Consider the following 27,877-nt stretch of genomic DNA (forward strand, 5'->3'; position numbering starts at 1 on the left):
TGAGGAGGATGAAGCAGGCAAGCTGGTTTCACTGAAGCTGGGGTTGTTTCTCATCCAAGCTTGATCACTAATAAACCAGCAAAAGTATGAGAATGGAGGAAAAGATATTTTATACTCTCTTTTGTACTTTGAGCCCTGTTGTGCCCATTTCTCTTGTAAGTGGCAGTTTAGACACCACTGGGTGGACACCATGAGTGGTGTCCAGGAAGCTTAGTCCAGGTAGATATGGATCTGTCTTTGCCAACTCTAGCTCCATGAGGAGGTCACTTAGATCTTGCAATAGTCTTTGTTTGCTAATTTTGGGAAGTTTTGCAGTCTCTTGAACAAAGCGCTTTCTATGGCTTCAGAGCTACCATAGGTTTGCTCAAGTCTTGCCCATGCAGCAGCAAGACCTGCATCTGGGTGGTCAACGTGTACTGTTCTCAGTCTTTTAACACGATCTGCAGATTCTGGTCCCAGCCATTTTATGAGCAAATCAAGTTCTTCCTTAGTAGTAATGTTGAGAACAGCAATAGCGGCCTTGAAGGTTGCTCTCCAGGCCCTGTAGCTCTCTGTAGAATTGTCAAACCTTGAGAGGCTAGTGTTAATGATCTCACGGTGTACCATATATCTGGTAAAGTCATTCAAATCTGATTTCTCACTCTTTGGTACCAAAGTAACTTGAGGAACCCATTGGATGTGAAATTACTGGTGATGTTGAGTGAGGTTTACCAGGGTAAAAGGATGTAGCATGAGTGTTTACCTGTGGTCTAGTCACTAAGGCTTGAGATGGCTGTGGCTTGAGTTGCAGCTTGTCACCGGAAGTCACGTTTTTGGCAGGAGTTGATGTGGTTTTCTGCATAGAAGTACTTGTGTTGCAGACCTGAAGAGACTCAGGCATATGGCGTTGAGAGGTCTGTGTTGAGAGTCAGAACAGTGTTGTTAGTAGGAGGTACAGGAGATGACTCTGTATCTTTGCAAATGTTATGCTTTAGTACGTATTCACTGGTGCATTCAACTGAATCTTCCAGTTCTTCTGGGATAAGACAGTCTGAATTAGTGCTTTGTCCCATTGCTTGTTCAAGGACTTGCCAAGGAAACTGCTTCCTCCCCTTTCATTTGCAGAATCTTTATTTGGGAATCTACCTCTGCTTGTTGAGCTACCTTGCGTGCTTCTACCTCTGCTTGCTGAGCTACCATCTCAGCGTGGCGAGCTGTCTTGCTTGCTTCTGCCTCTGCTTGTTGAGCTACCTTGCACGCTTCTACCTCTGCTTGCTTTCTGGTAAAAGCAAGCAAACCTTTTTTTGCTTCTGCATCAGCACGGGCCTCAATTAGCTTGTCGCTTAATGTTGAATTTCTGGAGCGAGAGGAACTAGAAGAAAGTGCAGTGTGCTTGGTTGAGGTGGATCTGTGAGATCGAGTTGAGAAATGTGGAGTTCTGCCTTAAACTTAGCATTTTGCACTGTGATATTCCTTTGTTGGTTCAGTGCATTGGTCCTGGTCAGTTCTGCTGAAGTATCCTCTATATTAGAGTCCTGCAAGAAAGCTGAGTATTTTAGAGACAGCCGCTGGTAGCGTTCATACGCAGCAAATAGGCGATTTATAGACTCTCTTAATTCAGCCAGTTGATCATTAGAGTTTGACAAAACTGACATGCAGTGTGAGGTTTTGTCCCAGAGGTCTGAGAGATTACTGGAGAACTCATCTTTAGTGGTTTCATAGTTTTCTCTGAGTTTCTGTGTCGGTATTATTGTACGTGTGGGTCTTCTGTTCGGTAATATCTGCTGGATCTGTTCCCTGTATGACTGCCGGTTCAATGGCATGATGTATCTGTGTTGATTTGGCCATAAAAGAGTGTTGAGAGCCTTGTCTAGACATTTTTTTACTGTTTTGCGAAAAAAATTCTGTCTCTTTAAGAAGACGAACAGCAGCTTAGACAGGTGAGGTAGCACAATACAATGTAGAGAAACGGTTTTCAACATTCACGTGAAGTGCAGTAAGCTTGTGTGACCATGTTCTTCACGAGATGGCGGATGGCATTGAGCTTGATTGCATATTAGGCACACACATATACACAGCAGGCTGTAGGAATTCTATGCATCTTTTGACTATTCTCACTCAGATTGTTGTGATAGCGATCCATCCCTTGTAAGACCTTTATGCCTGGTCTAAATAAGCAGATATAACCACTGCGGACAATCCTTATCAGATAGCTGAACTCACCAATACTGTTTTCATCCACAAGCTGGTTTATTCTGTACATTAAACAACAGGAATACAGCAGAATGAATGGATTTCAGTATTATGTGGTCAAAAGATGATGCTTTCCCTAGCTTAGCATGCAGAATACACGAGTCCCTGCTACATGTGGCAGATGCAGGCAGCCATGATACAGGAAGTGATGCCCCAAGCAGGGGTGTGGCTACATACAAAGGAAATGAGTCATAGCTTTCAGGAGAGAGAAACATGTGCATTACAAAAAAAAAGGCAACAATAACTAACCATAGAAAAATCCATAAGAAATGGATCAAAGAATTTACAATAATTCCATTTACAATAATGAGAATATTAACTGTGTAAAAGAAAATAACCGCTAGCTTTACAAGTTAATAAATGATGATCAGAATACTATTCTGATCAACAAAGAATATGATTGATTAAAGGCAAGGGCAATATAATGCACCCAAAAATTCTGTTTTGAGAATATACTATATACTATACTATATACTATACAAAAAATGTGACCTATGTCCTTGAAAAGTTTGGCCCAGAAACTCTGACAACAAATAGAACATATTCCAAATGTACCTTTTCCAGTGCATTCCATGAGTCCGAGGCGTTTTCATTTTGAATTTCAACAAGCTGCACATCCGTCTGGATTTTGAAATTACTCTCACAAGACGACTCTAAAATATGTTTTCAACTTAAGTTAAGTAACAGATTTAGAGGGGTACTACAGTGGAAAACAAAGTTAAACAGATTTGTAAATTACTTCTATTATAAAAATCTTAATACTTCCAGTACTTATCAGCTGCAATATGTTCCAGAGAAAGTTGTGTAGTCCTTTTATGTCTGACCACAGTGCTCTCTGATGACCCCTCTGTCCATGTCAGGAGCTGTCCAAAGTAGGAGCAAATCCCCATAGCACACCTCTCCTGCTCTGGACAGTCCCTGACACCGACAGAGGTGACAGCAAAGAGCACTGTGGTCAGGCTGGAAAGAACTACACAACTTCCTCTGGAGCATACAGCGTGGAACACATACCCTCTGGGAATAAACATGATGGAAACAAGAGAAAGCCAATGTGGTTAATAAAAATTCTTATGGTTGTAAATAATGATAACATTTAGGAGAATGAATTTTGTAAAAAAAAATAAAATAAATAACAGTGAGAATGAATGCAACAAAAAGTAAAAAGAATCCTAAAAAATATTATTCACCTACATAAATAATAAGAAACTTTAAACTAAAAATGCTGGCCCCTTAAGAAATAATCTAGGTGTAATGGTGGAGGAGGATGAGGAAGGGGCCAGTCTACTACTCTGCCACATGATGTTCTGATGTCTGACTCAAGATCAAGGGGACCTGAATGATTTTCTGTGTCAGATTACATGAGAAGTGATAATGTAAATTCTCCAGCATATCTAGCCTGCTTAACCCAAGGATAAGCCTGGTGCCGCCTTAAAAACATTAAAATACAGGAATCACTGGCCCCAGATGGCATTCCTCCCTATGTTCTGCAGGAACTAAGGACTGTGCTAGACAGACCCTTATTCCTTATATCTAAAGATACTATGATGACAGGGATTGTTCCACAGGACTGGCATGCAGGGGTTAAAGTGGGGTTAAAGTGATCCTGAAAACTATAAGCCTTTATGTTTAACATCTATTTTCGGTGAATATTTGAGGGTTTTCTAAGAGATTCTATTCTAGAGTATCTTAATGAAAATAAACTTATACAGATGTGGACAAACCTGATGGTACTCATTAAAGACTGAAAAAACCCAATGCTCCCTAAAATAACTTAAACATTTTTGCAAAAAATTTATTAATGAAAATCAGATATTACTTTTGAAATGTGGTTTAACAGAATCATATTAAAAACAAAATAATGAAACTAGACTGGACAAAAATTTCACAGGCAAAGAGAGGAAATAAACTCACCCTCTTGTTTATTTGCCTGTATTCAAAGTTCCAACAAAACAGACATGATGTGAGGCATTACAGGGCAGACGCCCAGGAGCTTGGAATGGAGTGACAGCTGTTTCACACTTCATATTTCATCAACTCCTCCTTTTCCTACACATCACTAGGTACCGTATTTATCGGCGTATAACACGCACTTTTTAGGCTAAATTTTTTAGCCTAAAGTCTATGTGCGTGTTATACGCTGATACACCCCCAGGAAAGGCAGGGGGAGAGAGGCTGTCGCTGCCCGCTTCTCTCCCCCTGCCTTTCCTGGGGTCTAGAGCCCTGCTGCCGGCCCTTCTTTCCCCCTGGTTATCGGCGCCGCTGCCCGTTCTGTCCCCCTGACTATCGGTGCCGGCACCGATAGCCAGGGGGAGAGAAGCGGCGCCGACAGCCAGGAGGAGAGAAGGGCCAGTGGCACCCATTGCCGGCGCCGCTGCCCCGTTGCCTCCCCCCATCCCCGGTGGCACAATTACCTGGGTCGGGTCCGCGCTGCTGCAGGCCTCCGGCGTGCGTCCCCTGCGTCGTTGCTATGCACGGCGCGGCGCACTGACGTCATGCGCCACGCCGTGCAGCGCATAGCAACGACGCAGGGGACGCACGCCGGAGGCCTGCAGCAGCGCGGACCCGACCCAGGTAATTATGCCACCGGGTATGGGGGGAGGTTACGGGGCAGCGGCGCCGGCAATGGGTGCCGCTGCCCCTTCTCTCCCCCTGGCTGTCGGCACCGCTTCTCTCCCCCTGGCTATCGGCGCCGGCAATGGGGCGCCGGCACCGATAATCAGGGGGACAGAACGGGCAGCGGCGCCGATAGCCAGGGGGAGGGAAGCGGGCAGCGACGGCCTCTCTCCCCCTGCCTTTCCTGGGGGTGTATCGGGGTATACACGCGCACACACGCACCCTCATTTTACCATGGATATTTGGGTAAAAAACTTTTTTTACCCAAATATCCTTGGTAAAATGAGGGTGCGTGTTATAGGCCGGTGCGTGGTATACCCCGATAAATACGGTACTTAAAACTGGTGTACAGTTGTACAGTCAAAGTAAATAAATAGAAGACTTCCGGTTCCAGCATGGGCATGTGAGGAGCAAGGAGAACGAGCTTCTGCACACTGGACCCCATTCCCCCGCCCTAACCAGCTGGTAGGCGCCTGACAGGCACCTGCAAAAATACCTGTCATCCCATGTACCAGAGGAGCACTGCCTCGGAGCTCCTAGCCCCACTGCAAGTGTTACAGCCCAGCTTTCTCCCGCGGCCAACACTGGATAGAGGGATCAGTCACCATCACTGAGCAATGACTGTACTCCTAATAGATCACAGCACAGCATCTCTCCAGCACTAGCTGCACGGACTTACAGCTGCTGCACCTTGGAGCTGTTTTCTTTTTATTATTGTTTTATGGCATATAAAAATGGCACACAAAAATGCACAATTTTGGACATAAGTATTTTTATACGTGTACACCATCGACCATGCAATTTAATTAACATAATTTTTTTAATAAGATAATAGATACCGCATAAGTTTATTTATTTATTTATCTTTTTTACATTATTTTATTTTAAAAAATGGGAAAGGTTGGGGGATTCAAGCTTTTATTAGGGAAGGGGTTAATTTTTTTTACACTTCTTACTTTTTGTTATAGCTCCCATAGGGTATGTGCAGGCTGCAGAGCACTGCACTCTAGGGTCTGTAGAAGACCCTAGGGTGCAATGTTCTGCAGTCTGCACATACCCCCATGTGTATAGCAGTGTGTGTGTGTATGTACGGACTGCAGAGCATTGCACCCCAGTGTCTGCAGAAGACCCTAGGGTGCAATGCTCTGCAGTCTGCACATCTCCTCCTCCATCTGTATAGCAGTGTGTGTATGTACATTCATATACAGGTAGGGGTATGTGCAGACTGCAGAGCCTTTCACCCTAGGGTCTGTAGAAGACACTAGGGTTCAATGTTCTGAAGTGCACTTACACCATGTGCATAGCAGTGCAGATACACAGCTGGGGCCGCAGAAAGAGTACAGCGTACTTTGTGTCTCTGTGTATTAACATTGGTGGCAGCATTCTGACCTACCAGGCTGGCAGGAGAAGATGGAAAGAGTACACGATCCTCCAGTGCAGGCTGATCTCAATGGACTCCACAAAATGGGGCAGGAGGAGGGGAGACAGTGCATCATTAAATATCACCTAATTTTCGACACAGCGTTTCACCTGTATTCAGACTTGTCAGGGAGAAAGTGCAAGTGAATCCTACTGAAGGAAGCAGCATGTACAGTGGGGATCAAAAGTTTGGGCAATCAAGGTAAAAAATTTTATTAATGTGCATAAAGAAGCCAAGGAAAGATGGAAAAATCTCCAAAAGGCATCAAATTACAGATTAGACATTCTTATAATATGACAAAAATACTTAGGGGATTGATAGATAGGGCCCCTTGTACCCAAAATAATGATATGAATTACCCTTGGTGAAAAATTATTTTCATGGATATTCCATAAGGAACACACCAATTAGGTCGGATAAAATGTAACTTTTACTAAATAATCATATAAAATACTGAATATATCTCAAAAAATCATCATGGTTACTGTATAAGTCACCAAGATATGGGGGAAAGTGGAATACGGATACAGGTGAATATCTAAACTACCTAAAATGGGCCCTTACTATATAAGTGTGGATAGGAAAGGGAACATAAAAAAAATACCTACAAATTCAGATGGAAAGTTTGGCAAGTTCACAATATGTCAACAAAAGTTAGATTGTATTTCCATCATTTACACTTTCAAAATAACAGAAAACAAAAAAATGGCGTCTGCAAAAGTTTGGGTACCCTGCGGAGTTAATATCTTGTATTGCCCCCTATGGCATGTATCAGAGCTTTTAAATGCTTTTTGTAGCCAGACAAGAGTCTTTCAATTCTTGTTTGAGGTATCTTTGCCCATTCTTCCTTACAAAAGTCTTCCAGTTCGTTGAGATTTCTGGGCTGTCTGTCACGCACTGCTCTTTAAAGGTCTATCCATAGATTTTCAATTATGTTGAGGTCAGGAGATTTTGAAGGCCATGGCAAAACCTTCAGTTTACGCCTCTTGATGTAATCCCCCGTGGATTTCGAGGTGTGTTTAGGATCATTATCCATTTGTAGAAGCCATCCTCTCATAAACTTCAGCTTTTTCACAGATGGCATCAATTTAGCATCCAAAATTTGCTGAAATTTAATGAATCCATTCTTCCTTCTACTCGTGAGATGTTCCCTGTGCCACTGGCTGCAATACAACCCCAAAGCATGCTTGATCCACCCCCATGCTTAACACTTGGACAGAGGTTCTTTTCATTAAATTCTGTTCCCCTTCTTCTCCAAACGTACCTTTACTCATTCCGGCCAAAAAGTTCAATTTTAACCTCATCGGTCCACAGAACTTGTTTCCAAAATGCATCAGGCTTGTCTATATGTTCATTTGCAAAGTTCAAACACTGATTTTTGTGGTGAGGACGTAGGAGAGGTTTTCTTCTGATGACTCTTCCATGAAGACCATATTTGTACAAGTATCTCTTTATAGTGGAATAGTGTACCACAACTCCAGTGTCTGCCAGATCTTTCTGGAGTGATTGTGCAGTTAAACGTGGATTTTGAATAGTTTTTCTCACAATCCTGCGAGCTGTTCTGTCTGATATTTTTCTTGGTCTTCCAGATCTTACTTTAACTTCCACTGTTCCTTATGACTGCTATTTCTTAATTACATTCCGAACAGAGGATATTGACATCTGAAAATGTTTTGCTATCTTCTTATAGCCTTCTCCAGCTTTGTGAGCGTCAACTATTTTCAGTTTCAGATTTCTAGACAACTGCTTAGAAGAACCCATGGTGCTGATTGTTGGGGCAAGGTCAGATGAGTGTGGGCATTTAAAACCTTTGAGATTGACATCACCTGGTCTTCCCAGAGGATGACTGAGAACAATCCATGACACTGGCAGGCAAAGGGGGCAGTGCATGCATGCTATAAATTCTGTAGGGTGCCCAAACTTTTGCAGACACAATTTTTTTGTTTTCTGTTATTTTGAAAGTGTAAATGATGGAAATAAAATCTAACTTTTGTTGACATATTATAAGAATGTCTAATCTGTAATTTGATGCCTTTTGGAGATTTTTCCATCTTTCCTTTGCTTCTTTATGCACATTAATACAAATTTTTAAATCGGGCGCCCAAACTTTTGATCCCCACTGTAGATGGCAGTGGCAATCTACAAGCACGATCTGTGCTTAGTTATACAGAGATCTCTGTCCCATTTTGAACTTCTCACTGCTGTATGTCACTCTGATCTATGTCCTAGTGAATACCTCCTAACTGTCCCAGATCTGGCAGGACATTCCCGTTTTTGGGATGATGTCCTGCCATCCCGCAACAGCCCCCACATGTTCCCCATTTAACTGTATGTGCCTAATCGGAATTTTTCAGGGACCAGTTCAGTTTTGAAGTGGATTTGAAGGGCCTTCATATTAGAAATACCCAAAAAATTACCCCATTATAAAAACTGCACCCCTCAAAGTATTCAAAATGACATTCGGTAAGTGTGCTAACCCTTTAGGTGTTTCCCAGGAATAGCAGCAAAGTGAAGGAGAAAATTCAAAATCTTTTACACTCGCATGTTCTTGTAGACCCAGTTTTTGAATTTTTTCAAGTGGTAATAGGGGAAAAAGCCCCCCAAAATTTGTAACCCAATTTCTCTCGAGTAAGGAAATACCTCATATGCGTATATAAAATGTTTGGCGGGCGCAGTAGAGGGCTCAGAAGGGAAGGAGCAACAATGGGAATTTGGAGAGTGAATTTATAGAGATGAGGAATGGCCCCCACATGTCCCGCATGTAACTGTATGTGCCAAATGAGACACATACAGTTAACCCCTTAAGGACCAAGCCAATTTTCACCTTAAGGACCAGATCATTTTTTGCACACCTGACCACTGTCACTTTAAGCATTAATAACTGGGTGCTTTTACTTTTCATTCTGATTCCGAGATAGTTTTTTCGTGACATACCATATTTTTCGCCATATAAAACGCTCCGGCATATAAGATGCACCCAATTATAAAGGAGGAAAATCTAGAGAAAAAAAAAAGATTCTGAACCAAATACTGTAGTAACATATTTTATATCAGTATAGTTCCCCCACAATAGTTGGCAGTATAGTTCCCCCACAATAGTTGGCAGTATAGTTCCCCCACAATGGAAGGCAGCTCCCCCCCCCCACAATGGTTGGCAGTATAGTTCCCCCACAATAGTTGGCAGTATAGTTCCCCCACAATGGTAGGCAGCTCCCCCCCCCCACACACACACACAATGGTTGGCAGTATAGTTCCCCCACAATAGTTGGCAGTATAGTTCCCCCACAATGGTAGGCAGCTCCTCCCCTCCCCCCACAATGGTTGGCAGTATAGTTCCCACACAATAGTTGGCAGTATAGTTCCCCCACAATGGTAGGCAGCTCCCCCCACAATAGTTGGCAGTATAGTTCCCCCACAGACATGCAGCTTCCAGCCATATACAGTGTACGGCTGGAGGCTGTATGTCTGTGTGCTGCCCCCACAGTGTTCCGGTCACCGCTCCTCTGGCCCGGTGTCACAATCTACTGCTATGGCCTATGGACCATAGCAGTAGGTGCTGGGACCGGAGGAGCGGTGACCGGAACACTGAAGATTATGCGCCGCCGGTCACTCACCAGGCCCCGGCCGGCGCGCGTCTTCCTCCGGTCCTCCTGCGCCTCTATGGTTGTACGCATGGGACGTCACTGATGTCACGTGAGTACAACCATAGAGAGGCGGAGGATCGCAGGAAGACCGCAGGAGGACCGAAAGGAGGACGCGCATCGGTCGGGGAATGGTTAGTGACCCGCGGACATCCTTATGTCCCGAAAAGATTTTTCGGGACACAGGGATGTCCGGCATAGGAAAACCTATGATTATCTGTCCGGGCCGGCTCCTGTGTGCGGCTGCAGGCGGCCAGAACAGGTAAAAACTAATTCATGTATACTAAAAACCAGGGTGCCTCCAGATGTTGTGAAACTACAACTACCAGCATGCCCGGACAGCCTTTGCCGGTCCGGGTATGCTGGGAGTTGTAGTTTCACAACAGCTGGAGGCACCCTGGCTTTTAGTATACAATTATTAGTAATTCGCCTGCCCGGCGCCCGGAACTGTATGTTCCAGGCGTAGGGCAATAAACATAGCCGGTGTGAGGTGAAAAATTCACCGGCGGTCATGAGGCTGCTGCGGGCGGGGAGCGGGTAGTCAGCGCTGTACCGCACCGCCGCAGCCTCTGTACTTACCGTTGACTTCCCGCTCTCGCCCGCAGCAGCCTCGGGCATATATTCGCCTTATTAGATGCCCCAACTTCCCCCCCCCCCCCCCCCGTTTTGGGGAAGAAAAAGTGCGTCTTATACGGTGAAAAATACGGTATTCTACTTTATGTTAGTGGTACATTTTTGTTGATACTTGCATCATTTCTAGGTAAAGAATTCCAAAATTTGATGAAAAAATTGAAAATTTGGCATTTTTCTAACTTTGAAGGTCTCTCTTTGTAAGGAAAATAGACATTCCAAATAAATTATATATTGATTCACATATAAAATATGTCTACTTTATGTTTGCATCATAAAGTTGACATGTTTTTACTTTTGGAAGACATCAGAGGGCTTCAAAGTTCAGCAACAATTTTCCAATTTTTCACTAAATTTTCAATATCGGAATTTTTCAGGGACTATTTTAGATTTAAAGGGCCTTCATATTAGAAATACCCGCAAAATTACCCAACTAGAAAAACTGCACCCCTCAAAGTATTCAAAATTACAATCAGTAAGTGTGTTAACCCTTTAGGTGTTTCAAAGAAATAGCAGCAAAATTCAAAATCTTCATCTTCATGTTCTTGTAGACCCAGTTTTTGAATTTTTACAAAGGGTAATAGGAGAAAAAGCCCCCCCACAATTTGTAACCCAATTTCTCTCGAGCAAGAAAATACCTCATATGTGTATGTCAAATGTTCGGCGGGCGCAGTAGAGGGCTCAGAAGGGAAGGAGCAACAATGGGATTTTGGAGAGTGAATTTAGCTGAAATGGGTTTTGGGGAGCATGTTGCATTTAGTAAGCCCGTATGGTGCCAGAACAGCAGAAAAACCCCAACATGGCATACCATTTTGGAAACTAAACCCCTCAAGGCACATAACAAGGGGTCCAGTGAGCCTTAACACCCCAGAGGTGTTTGACAACTTTTCGTTAAAGTCGGATGTGCAACTGAAAAAAAAATTTTTTCACTGAAGTGCAGTTTTTTCCCCAAATTTACAATTTTTTACAAAGGGTAATGGGAGAAAATGCCCCCCAAAATTTGTAACCCTATCTCTTCTGAGTATGGAAATACCCCATGTTAGGACATAAAATGCTCTGCGGGCGCACTACAATGCTCAGAAGAGAAGGAGTCACATTTGGCTTTTGGAAAGCAAATTTTGCTGAAATGGTATTTGGGGTTCATGTCGCATATAGGAAGAACCCATGGTGCCAGAACAGCAAAAAAAAAAAAAAACACATGGCATACTATTTAGGGAACTACACCCCTCAAGGAACGTAACAAGGGGTACAGTGAGCCTTAACACCTCACAGGTGTTTGATGACTTTTTGTTAAAATTGGATGTGTAAATGAAAAAAATTAAATTTTTTCCCCAAATTTCAAATTTTTACAAGGGGTAATAGGAGAAAATGACCCCCAAAATTTGTAAACTGATTTCTCCTGAGTATGGAAATACCCCATGTGTGGACATCATGTGATCTGCTGGTGCACTACAATGCTCAGAAGAGGAGGAGCGCCATTGAGCTTTTGGAGAGAGAATTTGTTTGGAATGGAATTCAGGGGCCATGTGTGTTTACAAAGTCCCCCGTGGTGCCAAAACAGTGGACCCACCACACACATGTGACTCCATTTTGGAAACTACACCCCTCACAGAATTTTATAAATTACATTTTTCATTTTCACGGACCACTGTTCCAAAAATCTGTCAGACACCTGTGGGGCGTAAATGCTCACTCTACCCTTTATTACATTCTGTGAGAGGTGTAGTTTCCAAAATGGGTCACATGTGGGGGGTCTATTGTTCTGGCACTATGGGGGCTTTGTAAACACACGTGGCCTTCAATTCCAGACAAATTTTCTCTTCAAAAAACTAATGGCACTCCTTCTCTTCTGAGCATTATAGTTCGCCCGCAGGGCCCTTTACATATGGGGTATGTTCTTACTCAGAAGAAAGGGGGTTAGAAATTTTGGGGGGCTGTTTTTCTATTTTCCCCTGTGAAAATGAAAAATTTTGGGTAACACCAGCAATTTAGTGTTTTAGTATTTATTTTCCCATCCACATTTTGTGGGGTGTTAAGGCTCACCATACCCCTTGTTACATTCCGTGATGTACATAGTCCCCTTTCACTCCTGAGCCTTGTTGTGCGTCCACAGAGCATTTTACACCCACATATGGGGTATTTCCGTACCTGTATGGGGTATTGCATTACAAATTTTGGGTGTCTTTTTTTCCTTTTACCGCTTGTGAGAAAAAAAAAGTATGCGGCAAGAACAGCATGTTAGTGTAAATGTTTTTATATTTTTACACTAACAGGCTGGTGTAGCCCCCAATTTTTCCTTTTCATAAGGGGTAAAAGGAGAAAAAGCCCCCCAAACTTTGTAGTGCAATTTTTCCTGAGTACGGAAATTCCCCTGTAAGTGGCCCTAAACTGTTTCCTTGAAATACCACAGGGCTCCAAAGTGAGAGAGCGCCATGCGCATTTGAGGACTAAATTAGGGATTGCATAGGGGTGGACATAGGGGTATTCTACGCCAGTGATTCCCAAAGAGGGTGCCTCCAGCTGTTGCTAAACTCCCAGCATGCCTGGACAGTCAGTGGCTGTCCGGAAATGCTGGGAGTTGTTGTTTTGAAACAGCTGGAGGCTCTGTTTTGGAAACACTGCCTTACGATACGCTTTTCATTTTTATTGGGGGGACAGTGTAAGGGGTGTATATGTAGTGTTTTACCCTTTATTATGTGTTAGTGTTGTGTAGTGTAGTGTTTTTAGGGTAAATTCGCACTGGCGGGGATTACGGTGAGTTTCCCACTAGGAGTTTGCACTGAGGCAAAAAATTTGACGTAGCTCAAACTTCAAGCAGGAAACTCACTGTAAACACGCCTGTGTGAATGTACCCTGTATATTCACATGGGGGGGGGGCAAACCTCCAGCTGTACTGACAGACTGTGCATGCTGGGAGTTGTACTTTTGCAACAGCTAGAGGCACACTGGTTGGAAAACCTTCAGTTAGGTTCTGTTACCTAACTCAGTATTTTCCAACCAGCGTGCCTCCAGCTGTTGCAAAACTACAACTCCTAGCATGTGCTGATCACCGAAGGGCATGCTGGGAGATGTAGTTATGCAACAGCTGGAGGTACGCAACTACAACTCCCAGCATGCTGAGACAGCTGTTTGGGCATGCTGGGATTTGCAGTTTTGCAACATCTGGAGGGCTACAGTTTAGAGACCATTGCACAGTGATCTCCAAACTGTGGCTCTCCAGATGTTGCAAAACTACAGGGTGGGCCATTTGTATGGATACACCTTAATAAAATGGGAATGTTTGATGATATTAACTTCCTGTTTGTGGCACATTAGTATATGTGAGGGGAGAAACTTTTCAAGATAAGTGGTGACCATGGCGGCCATTTTGAAGTCGGACATTTTGAATCCAACTTTTGTTTTTTCAATAGGAAGCGGGTCATGTGACACATCAAACGTATTGGGAATTTCACAAGAAAAACAATGATGTGCTTGGTTTTAACGTAACTTTATTGTTTCATCAGTTATTTACAAGTTTCTGACCACTTATAAAATGTGTTCAATGTGCTGCCCATTGTGTTGGATTGTCAATGCAACCCTCTTCTCCCACTCTTCACACACTGAAAGCAACACCGCAGTAGAAATGCTAGCACAGGCTTCCAATATCCGTAGTTTCAGGTGCTGCACATCTCGTATCTTCACAGCATAGACAATTGCCTTCAGATGACCCCAAAGATAAAAGTCTAAAGGGGTCAGATCGAGAGACCTTGGGGGCCATTAAACTGGCCCACGACAACCAATCCACTTTCCAGGAAACTGTTCATCTAGGAATGCTCGGACCTGACACCCATAATGTGGTGGTGTACCATCTTGCTGGAAAAATTCAGGGAACGTGCCAGCTTCAGTGCATAAAGAGGGAAACACACCATCATGTAGCAATTTCGCATATCCAGTGGCCTTGAAGTTTCCATTGATGAAGAATGGCCCCACTATCTTTGTACCCCATATACCACACCATACCATCAATTTTTGGAGGGATCTATCCAATGTGGGTTAGTGTCAGACCAATAGCGGTGGTTTTGTTAGTTAACTTCACCATTCACATAAAAGTTTGCCTCATCACTGAACAAAATCTTCAAAATCTCCAATAATTGTTTTGCCTATTCTGCAGCGCCCGAAACTACGGATACTGGAAGCCTGTGCTAGCATTTCTCCTGCTGTGTTGCTATCAGTGTGTGGGAGAAGAGGGTTGCATTGACAATCCAACACAATGGGCAGCACATTGAACACATTTTATAGGTGGTCAGAAACTTGTAAATAACTCATGAAACAATAAAGTTACATTAAAACCAAGCACATCATTGTTTTTCCTGTGAAATTCCCAACGAGTTTGTGTCACGTGACCCTCTTCCTATTGAAAAAACAAAAGTTGGATTCAAAATGGCCGACTTCAAAATGGCCGCCATGGTCACCACCCATCTTGAAAAGTTTCCCCCCTCACATATACTAATGTGCCACACACAGGAAGTTAATATCACCAACCATCCTTATTTTCTTAAGGTGTATCCATATAAATGGCCCACCCTGTATATTAAATAGAACAGGACCCAAGACGGACTCCTGTGGTACCCCACTAGTAGCAGTCACCCAATCAGAAAAAGTACCATTAATATCCACCCTTTGTTTCCTATCATTGAGCCAGTTACTTACCCACTTGCACACATTCTCCCCCAGCCCCATCCTACTCATTTTATGCACCAACCTTTTATGTGGCACCATATCAAATGCTTTGGAAAAATCCAGATATACGACATCCGGCGATTGCCCCTGGTCCAGTCTGGAGCTCACCTCCTTATAAAAGCTGATCAGGTTAGTTTGACAGGACCGATCCCTCATAAAGCCATGCTGATATGGGGTCATACATTTATTTTTATTAAGATACTCCAGAATTGCATCCCTTAGAAAACCCTCAAACAATTTACATACAATGGAGGTTAAACTAACAGGTCTATAATTCCCGGGGTCACCTTTTGATCCCTTTTTAAATATTGGTACCACATTTGCCATGCACCAGTCCTGGAGAACAGTCCCTGTTACTATAGAGTCCCTGAATATTAAAAATAGGGGTCTATCACATTACTTAATTGCTTTAGAACATGGGGGTGAATGCCATCTGGACCTGGTGATTTGTCTATTTAGATTTTTTGTAGGCGGCACTGTACTTCTTCCTGGGTTAGACAGGTGACCTGTACTGGGGAGTTTACCTTATCTCACTGTATTTCACCTGGCATTTCATTTTCCTTGGTGAATACAGTGGAGAAGAATTTGTTTAATGTATTTGCTTTTTCCTGATCACATTTATAATTTCTTCCTCATCATTTTTTAAAGGGCCCACACTTTCATTTTTGACCTTTTGCTATTTATATAGTTAAAGAACATTTTGGGGTTAGTTTTACTCTCTTTGGCAATGAGTCTTTCTGTCTCTATTTTTGCAATTTGTATCTGTTTTTTTTTTTACATATTTTACATTTTTCTCTATAGCTTTTTAATGCTTCTTCACTGCCGTCCTGTTTTAGTAGTTTAAATGCTTTTTAAATTTTTTAATTTATTGCCCCCTTAAAATTTTTGTTCATATTGGTTTTCTTTTATTTCTGACCCTTTTATTCCCGTAAGGTATATACATCTTACAGTGAGAATTTAAGATATTTTTAAAAGTCTCCCATTTAATGTCAGTATAACAGGTTAAACAAAAACCCTGACTCTAGCAAATGTGGGTGGGTTAGGGTTAATTTAATTATAGTATGACATATTAGTAACATGAGTGCCAAGTTTTAGGTTAATATCTTTAGCAGTTTGGAAGTGGATGCTGGAACATACACACATACACACACACACACACATATACAAACATACACACATTGAGGGAGATTTATTAAAACCTGTGCAGAGGAAGTGTCGACCAGTTGCTCATAGCAACCAATCAGATTGCTTCTTTCATTTTTAACAAGGCTCTGAAAAATGAAAGAAGCAATTTGATTGGTTGCTATGGGCAACTGGTAAACTTTTCCTCTTCACAGGTTTCGATAAATCTCCCTCATTAAGTTTTATACAGACTGTACAGATGAACCAGAGGACTAGAAAAAAAGTGTGCAACACAGATACACTCGAGTAGTTGGCAGTCGATCGCTACTACAGAGTGACTCTGCTTTCACAGGGAACAGTGCACAAAGTAATGTGGATAAAAAATTTTAAGGATAAGAAAAACTCCCAAGGATAGGGGATAAGTTCTGGATCCTTTTTGGAGGCCCGGTTCTCCAGAACAGGAGCGCGTCACGACCCGCGCCCAAAGCGGAGGCCGCAACGCCCCCCTCCATACAGCGCTATGGGTGAGCTGAAGATTGCCAAACGGCTCTCCCATAGAGCTTTATGGAGGGGTGTGGAGACCTCTGCTTCCAGCAGGGGTCGTGACACGTTTCTGTGTTGAAGAACCTGAGCTCCAAACAGGAGATCGCAGGGGGCCCCAGGGCTCGGACGCCCCACAATCTAAATCTTATCCCTATATGAAGTTTTTCTTCATGATACTCATCCTTTAACAAAAGAAGTGGTAAGGGGAAAACCTATAGAAAGAGATATTATGAAAGTGAAGAGAATGGTCGTAGCGCATAGCAACGACGCAGGAGACACCACACCGGAGCCAGAAGCAGCGCGGACCCGACCTCGGCAACAGGTAATTATAAAACCGGGGATGGGGGAGGCAATGGGGCAGCGGTGTTGGCAATGGGGCAGCGGCGCAGATAGCCTGGGGGAGGGAAGCGGCAGCAGCAGGGCTCTAGACCCCAGGAAAGGCAGGGGGAGAGAAGCGGGAAGCGACGGGATAGGAGGACGGGATAGGAGGTCGAGATGGGAGGACAGGATAGGAGGTCGGGATAGGAGGTTGAGATAGGAGGACGGGATAGGAGGTCGAGATAGGAGGTCGAGATAGGAGGTCGAGATAGGAGGTCGAGATAGGAGGTCGAGATAGGAGGTCGAGATAGGAGGTCGAGATAGGAGGTCGAGATAGGAGGTCGAGATAGGAGAACGGGATAGGAGGACGGATAGGAGGACGGGATAGGAGGTCGAGATAGGAGGACAGGATAGGAGGTTGAGATAGGAGGTCGGGATAGGAGGTAGGGATAGGAGGTCGGGATAGGAGGATGGGATAGGAGGTCGGGATAGAAGGTCAGAATAGAAGGTCGGAATAGGAGGACGGGATAGGAGGACTGCATAGGAGGTTGGGATATGGGGTTGGGATATGACAACAATATATGGGGATGGGATATGAAGTCAAAAGCGTCCTCCTTTGTTGATTTTCCAGGATGAGGAAGGAAAAACCGGGCAACACCGGGTACTCAGCTAATAGTATGATAAATATGTCACAAAAAAATTACTTCAAAGCTCACTTTCCAAAGGCAACAATGATAAATGTCCCCCATATATCATAGAGAGAAGCATAGGGCAAACTCACTAAAACATACATTGAGATCAGCTGGCCCCGAAGTCTTTAATTTATAGGTGCACTCAGATTCTTTCATTTTAATATTGTGTCTCTATTCTCATCCCTTTTAGGCTGAATAACACAGTTAACCACTAGAGACGAGCAAATCAAATGGGACGAATCCAAACTAATTACATATTTTATGAAAAATTTGATTTGTATTGAATCCGAATTTCGCCGCGATTTGGTAAAACAAATTGTTTCATTAAACTCCATTTTTGCGGGCCAGGGGAGATAAAATGGCGGCTACAGGTGTGAGGACATAGGGCAAGGAATTCTGGGAAGGTGGGTAGGAGGAATCACCCTGAATCACATGGTGGCATGCAGCCCCCATCAGCAGCAAGCCAGCCCTGTGATGTCACAGCCTTATATATTCGGCAGCCATTGCTGAAGACAGGCATTTCTGGGACTTTTAGCTCAGAGAGCAGACTGTGTGTTACTGACAGTACAGATCTTATTTTTCACAGCAGTGAATCCATTCACCTCAAGCCTGCATCACTGCAGGCAGGTAGACAGGCAGGGACAGTTTAGAATGTGAGAGAGACTACACTTATTTCTGGGGCAAAAGTACTGGACTGTTACTTATCTGCAAATAAGTGAAATATATATGCACTCAGCAGTTCTACGTCTTTTCTGGTTAAAGCTCATAGAGGCCAGTGTAAAAGCACTAAAACACGTACTAGATAGTTATGCTTATTTCTGGTGCAACCTTTTTGGGGCGTATTCTTCGCAAATAAGTGAAATATATACGTACTAAGCAGTTCTAAATTTTTTCTGGTTAATGCTACTAGGGGGCAGTTAGTGTAAAAGCACTAAAACACTTACGCACTACATAGTTACGCTTATTTCTGGTGCAAACTTTTTGGTACATATCTGCAAATAAGTGAAATATATACGCACTCAGCAGTTCTATGTTTTTAGTGCATGAGAAGACAAAGAAAAGTCGGCACTCACCGGGTTTCCAATTCAGCAGATTTTATTGCACGTTGCTCACAGCCGTAGTACAATTCTCGGGGAGACGACGTATGGTACAAGGGGGGTACCACAGAGAGGCGACACCTGTGTTTCGCACTTAGTAGTGATTCAACGGGCCTAACTCTTTACCGGAACATGTCATCTTCTTATACAGGTGAGTTTAGTAATTGGACCTATCACCATCTAACACACCTTGTGACGTTAAAAGAAGGGGAGGAGGTTGCTTAGTTAAGCTTGTTCCTACTTAGATCTAGCTCATTGTTCAGACTGCCAGGACTAGTATCATAAAAAACACTCTTAGAAGCAAACTGAGACATCAACTTTATCATTAAGCCCTAAGACTCCCATTGCGTCAGTAGCAATTATCCATTGTGTCTCTCTTCTAAGAAGGTTTTTATCAGATCTTAGCCCCGGTCGTGCAGCTACTTTTTCTATTCCTGCAAACCTTAATGATTCGTGACTTCCTCCATGGGCTTCCACTACATGGGAAATAAATCTTGGAGCTCCCTTTTTAGTGCGTAGAGAGTAAAAGTGCTCTCTGATTCTAGCGCACATTTGTCTGATTGTTTTTCCTATATAGTAGAAGCCACATGGGCAAAATATAACATAGACCACGTTTTTTGTTCTACACGTAATAAGTTCGCTAACCGTATGGGTGATTGGACCTATTTTGAATGTTTGCAAGCCGAGATTATATTTACAAAAATTACAATTTTTACATTGAAAATTCCCTGTTGGTACATGACTAGTTAACCAGTCTGTTTTATTTTTCTTTTCTTTATCTTTTTGTGTATTATGTGCACGTTTCAATACTTCTCCTATTGTTTTCGTTTTCCTATAGGAGATTAATGGTTTCTTTCCTGCCATTTCTTTGAGGTCTTCATCTGTCTCAAGTATATACCAATTCCTCCTAATTGCTCTCTCTATCATTTTGTTTACCGGTGAATTCTGAAATGTGAACGTGAACCTATTCAAGGGCGCGTTTTTATGTTTTTTTCTGCATACCGTATATACTCGAGTATAAGCCGACCCGAGTATAAGCCGAGACCCCTAATTTCAACCCAAAATCCCAGGAAAAGTTATTGACTCGAGTATAAGCCTAGGGTGGGAAATACCTCATCCCCCCCTGTCATCATCCAGACCCGTCATTAACATCCTCATCATCATCATCCCCTTGTCATCATCCCACACATCCCCCCTTCATCATCCCCTTATCATCCCACACATCCCCCCTTCATCATCCCCTTGTCATCATCCCACACATCCCCCCTTCATCATCCCCTTATTATCCCGCACATCCCCCCCTTCATCATCCCCTTATCATCCCACACATCCCCCCTTCATCATCCCACACATCCCCCCTTCATCATCCCCTTGTAATCATCCCACACCCCCCCCTTCATCATCCCCACCCCCCTTCATCATCCCCACACCCCCCCCCCTTCATCATCCTCTTCTCATCATTCGCCCTCAGTGGTCTTCAACCTGCGGACCTCCAGAGGTTTCAAAACTACAACTCCCAGCAAGCCCGGGCAGCCATCGGCTGTCCGGGCTTGCTGGGAGTTGTAGTTTTGAAACCTCCGGAGGTCCGCAGGTTGAAGACCACTGCGGCCTTCAACTTCATCCAGCCCCCTCTCACCCCCTTTAGTTCTGAGTACTCACCTCCGCTCGGCGCTGGTCCGGTCCTGCAGGGCTGTCCGGTGAGGAGGTGGTCCGGTGAGGAGGTGGTCCGGGCTGCTATCTTCACCGGGGGCGCCTCTTCTCCGCGCTTCCGGCCCGGAATAGAGGCGTTGCCTTGACAATGACGCAGAATTACGTTGGCAATGAACGCACCTCTGCGTCGTTGTCACGGCAACGTGACTATTCTGAGGCCGGGCCCGAAGCGCTTAGAAGAGGCCTCCCCGGTGAAGATAGCAGCCCGGAACACTATCCCACCGGACCACCTCCTCACCGGACAGTCCTGCAGGACCGGACCAGCGCCGAGCGGAGGTGAGTACTCAGAACTAAAGGGGGTGAGAGGGGGCTGGATGATGTTGAAGGCCGCAGTGGTCTTCAACCTGCGGACCTCCGGAGGTTTCAAAACTACAACTCCCAGCAAGCCCGGACAGCCGATGGCTGGCCGGGCTTGCTGGGAGTTGTAGTTTTGAAACCTCTGGAGGTCCGCAGGTTGAAGACCACTGCGGGTGGGGGAGTTCACTCGAGTATAAGCCGAGGGGGGTGTTTTCAGCACGAAAAATCGTGCTGAAAAACTCGGCTTATACTCGAGTATATACAGTAATTCTTCTCTATTTTTCTCATCTGCTTTTTGTCTCCCTTTCTTAATTAGATCTACTGGGTAGTTACGTTCTATTAGTCTTCTTTCTAGCTCGGTTGCCTGTTTTTGATATGTTGAATCTTGAGTGTTATTTCTTTTTAAACGTAAAAACTGTCCGTATGGAATACCGTTTTTAACTGCTTGTGTATGGGAACTTTAATAGTGAAGTATCGTGTTCTTTGCCACTTCTTTCCTGTATCCTTCACTTATTAGTTTCCCTTCTTTCACTAACAATTTAATATCTAGGAATTCTAGCGTATCTCCGCCATATTGGTGTGTAAACTCCATATTATAACCCTTAACATCATTAAGGTAATCTACGAACTGATAAAATTGGTTTCTAGTTCCTGACCATATTAACAAAATATCGTCCACAAATCGGACATAAGTTCTTATAAATTTTTATATATTTTATGAATGGATCAGCAGTAGTATATACTATGTTATTCTCAAAATTAGCTAGATACAGATTAGCGTATGTACAGGACACCGGTGTCCCCATCGGGGTCCCAGTGTCCTGTCTATACCACCTGCCTTCATATACAAAAGTACTGTTCTGTAGGACGAATTTGAGGGCGTCTTGTACAAATTAAATGTATTGTATGGAGTTCTCAGTTCTTTTCAAAATTTCGGTCACTGCCTGCACACCCGTATCGTGGGGGATACGGGTGTACAGACTAGTGACATCAATGGAACATAAACTCCAACCTTCTTCCCATGGTAAGTCATTCACTATAGATAATAGGTGACTAGTGTCCTTAATGTACGCTGGAATTGTGGGCAAAATACTCCTGATTGCCCATGCCCCGCAAAATGGTATCATTTACCAAAAGTGCACAAGTCACTGAGCCGACCCCCTGGGCTACCCATTGTCGCGGCGATCGGCTCAGCGACTGAGCATTTGTCACAGTATATAGATTTTTTTGCTCCGCCCTATTTTGCCCACAATTCCAGCGTACATTAAGGACACTAGTCACCTATTATCTATAGTGAATGACTTACCATGGGAAGAAGGTTGGAGTTTATGTTCCATTGATGTCACTAGCCTGTACACCCGTATCCCCCACGATACGGGTGTGCAGGCAGTGACCGAAATGTTGAAAACAACTGAGAACTCCATACAATACATTAAATTTGTACAAGACGCCCTCAAATTCGTCCTACAGAACAGTACTTTTGTATATGAAGGCAGGTGGTATAGACAGGACACTGGGACCCCGATGGGGACACCGGTGTCCTGTACATACGCTAATCTGTATCTAGCTAATTTTGAGAATAACATAGTATATACTACTGCTAATCCATTCATAAAATATATAAGAACTTATGTCCGATTTGTGGACGATATTTTGTTAATATGGTCAGGAACTAGAAACCAATTTTATCAGTTCGTAGATTACCTTAATGATGTTAAGGGTTATAATATGGAGTTTACACACCAATATGGCGGAGATACGCTAGAATTCCTAGATATTAAATTGTTAGTGAAAGAAGGGAAACTAATAAGTGAAGGATTCAGGAAAGAAGTGGCAAAGAACACGATACTTCACTATCAAAGTTCCCATACACAAGCAGTTAAAAACGGTATTCCATACGGACAGTTTTTACGTTTAAAAAGAAATAACACTCAAGATTCAACATATCAAAAACAGGCAACCGAGCTAGAAAGAAGACTAATAGAACGTAACTACCCAGTAGATCTAATTAAGAAAGGGAGACAAAAAGCAGATGAGAAAAATAGAGAAGAATTATGCAGAAAAAAACATAAAAATGCGCCCTTGAATAGGTTCACGTTCACATTTCAGAATTCACCGGTAAACAAAATGATAGAGAGAGCAATTAGGAGGAATTGGTATATACTTGAGACAGATGAAGACCTCAAAGAAATGGCAGGAAAGAAACCATTAATCTCCTATAGGAAAACGAAAACAATAGGAGAAGTATTGAAACGTGCACATAATACACAAAAAGATAAAGAAAAGAAAAATAAAACAGACTGGTTAACTAGTCATGTACCAACAGGGAATTTTCAATGTAAAAATTGTAATTTTTGTAAATATAATCTCGGCTTGCAAACATTCAGAATAGGTCCAATCACCCATACGGTTAGCGAACTTATTACGTGTAGAACAAAAAACGTGGTCTATGTTATATTTTGCCCATGTGGCTTCTACTATATAGGAAAAACAATCAGACAAATGTGCGCTAGAATCAGAGAGCACTTTTACTCTCTACGCACTAAAAAGGGAGCTACAAGATTTATTTCCCATGTAGTGGAAGCCCACGGAGGAAGTCACGAATCATTAAGGTTTGCAGGAATAGAAAAAGTAGCTGCACGACCGGGGCTAAGATCTGATAAAAACCTTCTTAGAAGAGAGACACAATGGATAATTGCTACTGACGCAACGGGAGTCTTAGGGCTTAATGATAAAGTTGATGTCTCAGTTTGCTTCTAAGAGTGTTTTTTATGATACTAGTCCTGGCAGTCTGAACAATGAGCTAGATCTAAGTAGGAACAAGCTTAACTAAGCAACCTCCTCCCCTTCTTTTAACATCACAAGGTGTGTTAGATGGTGATAGGTCCAATTACTAAACTCACCTGTATAAGAAGATGACATGTTCCGGTAAAGAGTTAGGCTCGTTGAAGCACTACTAAGTGCGAAACACAGGTGTCGCCTCTCTGTGGTACCCCCCTTGTACCATCCGTCGTCTCCCCGAGAATTGTACTACGGCTGTGAGCAACGTGCAATAAAATCTGCTGAATTGGAAACCCGGTGAGTGCCGACTTTTCTTTGTCTTCTCATGCACTGATGGTATATTCTACGTGAGTCCGAGCACCACCGTATCCCCACTCCGCTACAGCGACTTAGTGTCCACCCGCTTTCAGGTTCAGAAATTAGCAGTGCCGAACTACTCATCTATACGCTACAGAAGTTCTATGTTTTTGTTTGGTTAAAGCTCATAGGGGCAGTTAGTGTAAAAGCACTAAAACACTTATGCACGACATAGTTACGCTTATTTCTGGTGCAGCCTTTTTGGGGCAGATTATCCGCAAATTAGTGAAATGTATACACACTCAGCAGTTCTACATTTTTTCTGGTTAATGCTACTAGGGGGCAGTTAGTGTAAAAGCACTAAAACACTTACGCACTACATAGTTACGCTTATTTCTGGTGCAAACTTTTTGGTACATATCTGCAAATAAGTGAAAAATATATGCACTCAGCAGTTCTACGGTTTTTCTGGTTAAAGCTCATAGGGGACAGTTAGTGTAAAAGCACTAAAAAACTTCTGCACTAGATTGTTACGCTTATTTCTGGTGCAACCGTACTGGAGTGTATTATCCGCAAATAAGTGAAATATATACGCACTCAGCAGTTCTACAAGTATGTCAGGCAGAGAAGTGTCAGGCACACAGGAGTGGCAGAGGCCTAAATTAATCAGGCGCAGGGAGAGGTCGCAGCAGATTAGGGGAACGTTGCAGCAGGAGTCTTAGCAAGAAGCCTGAGCTCCTGGTATCAGCTAGCAGTCGTGTCTCGACCAGTAACCCATCTGCCGTCATTGATTGGTTAACTCGCTCATCCACTTTGTCCCAAGTGACTTTTGACACCCCCAGTTAACAGTCGGCAGGTTCCTCTGACTCAACCCTCAGTTGGCATGGCCCGGGAGCAGTCCCTGTCCTCCAACCGCCTCTGTCCTATGCTTTTCCCTCCTCCAGAGAAGTATTGTATGCTGTGGGCTCAGCTCCACTATACAGTGAGGACGATCAACTAAAGGACAGTCAGCAGCTACTGCCCAGCCAAGAAGTGGAGGAGACATCGGCAGCTTCCTCTGCTAGGCGGGCAAGTAGTGATGAGGAGACTGGCGTGGGGGGTGGTGTTGCGAGTATTAAGGCTCCTGAAACAGACACCATTGAGGTTGACATCAGTGACGTGCAGACACAACTTGATGATGATGAAGCCAATTGCACTTGGGGGCCGGGTGCAGAAGGGGCTTCATCATCATCAGGAGAAGAGGGTGGCAGGTTGCAGCCTGGGAGAACCGTGGCTCCGATGCGGTGGTCCAGCCTGCTGCAGCAAGCGCTTCATCACTCATTGCCACGCCACTCCCTGTTTCAGCCAGCCAAGGCTCCACCACCTCAGCTGAAGGGAGCTATCTGCGATTCCCATCTTCTGTTGGTCTGCTGCTCCTCCAGCAATCCATCAACAAAGCAATGTCCAAGAGAGAGCAGAATGCGCCCACTCATCCAACGGCGCAGAAGCTGAATGTGCTCCTGTCCAAGTTGCTCGTGCTGCAGTCCCTCCCTTTTCAAGTGGTGGACTCTGCACCTTTCAGAGAACTGATGGCTTGTGCCGAGCCGAGAGAGTCCCAAGCCGTCATTTCTTTTCTCGAAAAAGGCAGTACCAGCCCTGCACAAACATGTAGAACAGATGGTGGGCCTGTCCTTGAGCATGTCTGTGTGTACCAAAGTGCACGGCAGTGCCGACGTGTGGAGCTGTAACTATGGTCAGGGACAATACATGGCCTTTACGGCCCACTGGGTGAATGTGGTTCCTGCACAGCCACACCAGCAATTTGGCCAGGTCACGCCGCTTCCGCCTCCACGCTCTCACGCTGTTGGTCCTGTGACAATGTCCAACTCTGCTTCCTCATCCTTCACCTCCACTGCACGGACAAGTCACAGTGCCCCTTCAGCATACCATGTGTGCCGGGCATCGCGGTGTCACACTGTTCTTGACCTGGTTTGCCTTTGCGAACGGAGTCACACAGGGGAGGAACTGCTAAAAGTGATTCATCAAGAAATTGAGTCCTGGCTTTCTCTGTGACAACTGAAAATGGGAACCATGGTGACAGACAACGGGAAGATCATCTTGTCTGCGCTGCGCAAGGAAGCCTGAACCATGCACCCTGCATGGCACACGTGTGCAATCTGGTTGTCAAGCGTTTCCTAAAGTGTTCCACCCAATTGCATGCATCCTAACAATGGCAAGGAAACTTTGCATGCACTTCAGCCACTCATACACCGCAAAGCACAACCTCCTTGAGCTGCAGTGTCAGAATGACATCCCCCAACATAGTCTGATATGCAACATTTCCACCTGTTGGAATTCCACCTTCCATATGTTGGACCAACTATACAAACAGAGAAAGGCCATCAATGATTTTTTGATGATCCAAGCGGATAGGGGTACTCCCCTGTGTAACTTCGATGTCAACCAGTGGCAGCTCATATGTGACACCTGCCGTTTGCTCAGGATCGTTTATGGGATGAACAACATGATTCCACTGCTGCATTTCCTACAACAGATGGTGGAAACAATGGCTGGTCAGGGCACTGGAAACGTGGCACCTACATCTCACGGCCACATGGAGGAGGAGGGGGACAGTGGAGCACAGGCAATATGTAGCAAAATCTGTGGTTTTTATAATCATGTGACAGGAGAGGAGGAGCAGGAGCAGCCAGAGGAGCTACAGGGTGATGAGGAAGACGAAACAGAGGACCCAGACACACCGTGGCAGTATGCAGTGGAGATGGAGGCAGGGAGTCCCTCAGAGTCACTTGCACAAATGGCACGATGTATGCTCGCTTGCGTAGTGACTGCCGAATTGTCACCATTCAGCAGCAGGATGACTTCTGGCTCTCCACCTTGTTGGACCCTTGCTACCAGCACAAAATGTGTCCTTTTTTACACCCACTGAGAGGGAGGACAAACTGACCTATTACAGAAACATACTACATAGTCAGTTGCCCAATGTCTATCTGCACCATTGTCCATCCTCTCGCAGGTCTGACTGGGGGGCCCTCTGCACTCACGTTCCACTGCCATGGCGAGTAACACTTGTCAAGAAGGGAATTAATAGTGCAAGAGTAGGGCCTTACAGGGTCAGTTTCTACCCCCACCTGTTACAATGGACCAAACGTTGTTCCCTTCCACCTTTTAGAGGTTTTTGCATCTCATCAATACTTGGTGTAGGTGGCACATGGTGTTTTTTGCACACCTTTCCTTTTGTTGGGGCCATATATTTTATCCTAAGAATATTATTAAAAGTTAAGTGTCAGCTAATGCATATCCTCAATACTTACTTGTGCACACCAACACTTTGACAAAAGAGATCGGTTTGTTCTGCCTACCTGCCTCAGCTACTATTCTGATCCTGCGACCCTCCTGATGACACTCATCTGATGCAAAGTGCTTCTTCTTTCACTCACCTTCGTCAGCGGGTACTGGTATTGCCACCCACCGCCCCACTCTGTTTCCGGGTCACTTTTAGGACTCCTTGTCACGATTCGGCTTCCAGGTAGTGGATCCTCTGTGTCAGCGAGGGATTGGCGTGGACCGTGCTAGTGGACCGGTTCTAAGAGGCTACTGGTATTCACCAGAGCCCGCCGCAAAGCGGGATGGTCTTGCTGTGGCAGTAGCAACCAGGTCGTATCCACTAGCAACGGCTCTACCTCGCTGACTGCTGAGAAGGCGTGGGACAGAAGGACTAGGCAGAGGCAAGGTCAGACGTAGCAGAAGGTCGGGGGCAGGCGGCAA

General features: G+C 44.2%; 1 protein-coding gene across 4 annotated transcripts in view; it reads right to left on the reverse strand.

Moving 5' to 3' along the window:
- The window catches only part of STX17 (syntaxin 17), a 389,479-nt gene that overhangs the window by 63,033 nt on the left and 298,569 nt on the right, over positions 1-27,877 (reverse strand). For all 4 annotated transcript variants that reach the window (XM_056520151.1, XM_056520149.1, XM_056520150.1 and 1 more), the window contains one exon: positions 2,788-2,885. In XM_056520151.1, coding sequence (XP_056376126.1) covers positions 2,788-2,885 — 98 coding nt within the window. The remainder of the gene's footprint in view (positions 1-2,787; positions 2,886-27,877) is intronic.

Source organism: Hyla sarda, chromosome 5, assembly GCF_029499605.1.
Source record: "Hyla sarda isolate aHylSar1 chromosome 5, aHylSar1.hap1, whole genome shotgun sequence".
NCBI lineage: Eukaryota > Metazoa > Chordata > Amphibia > Anura > Hylidae > Hyla > Hyla sarda.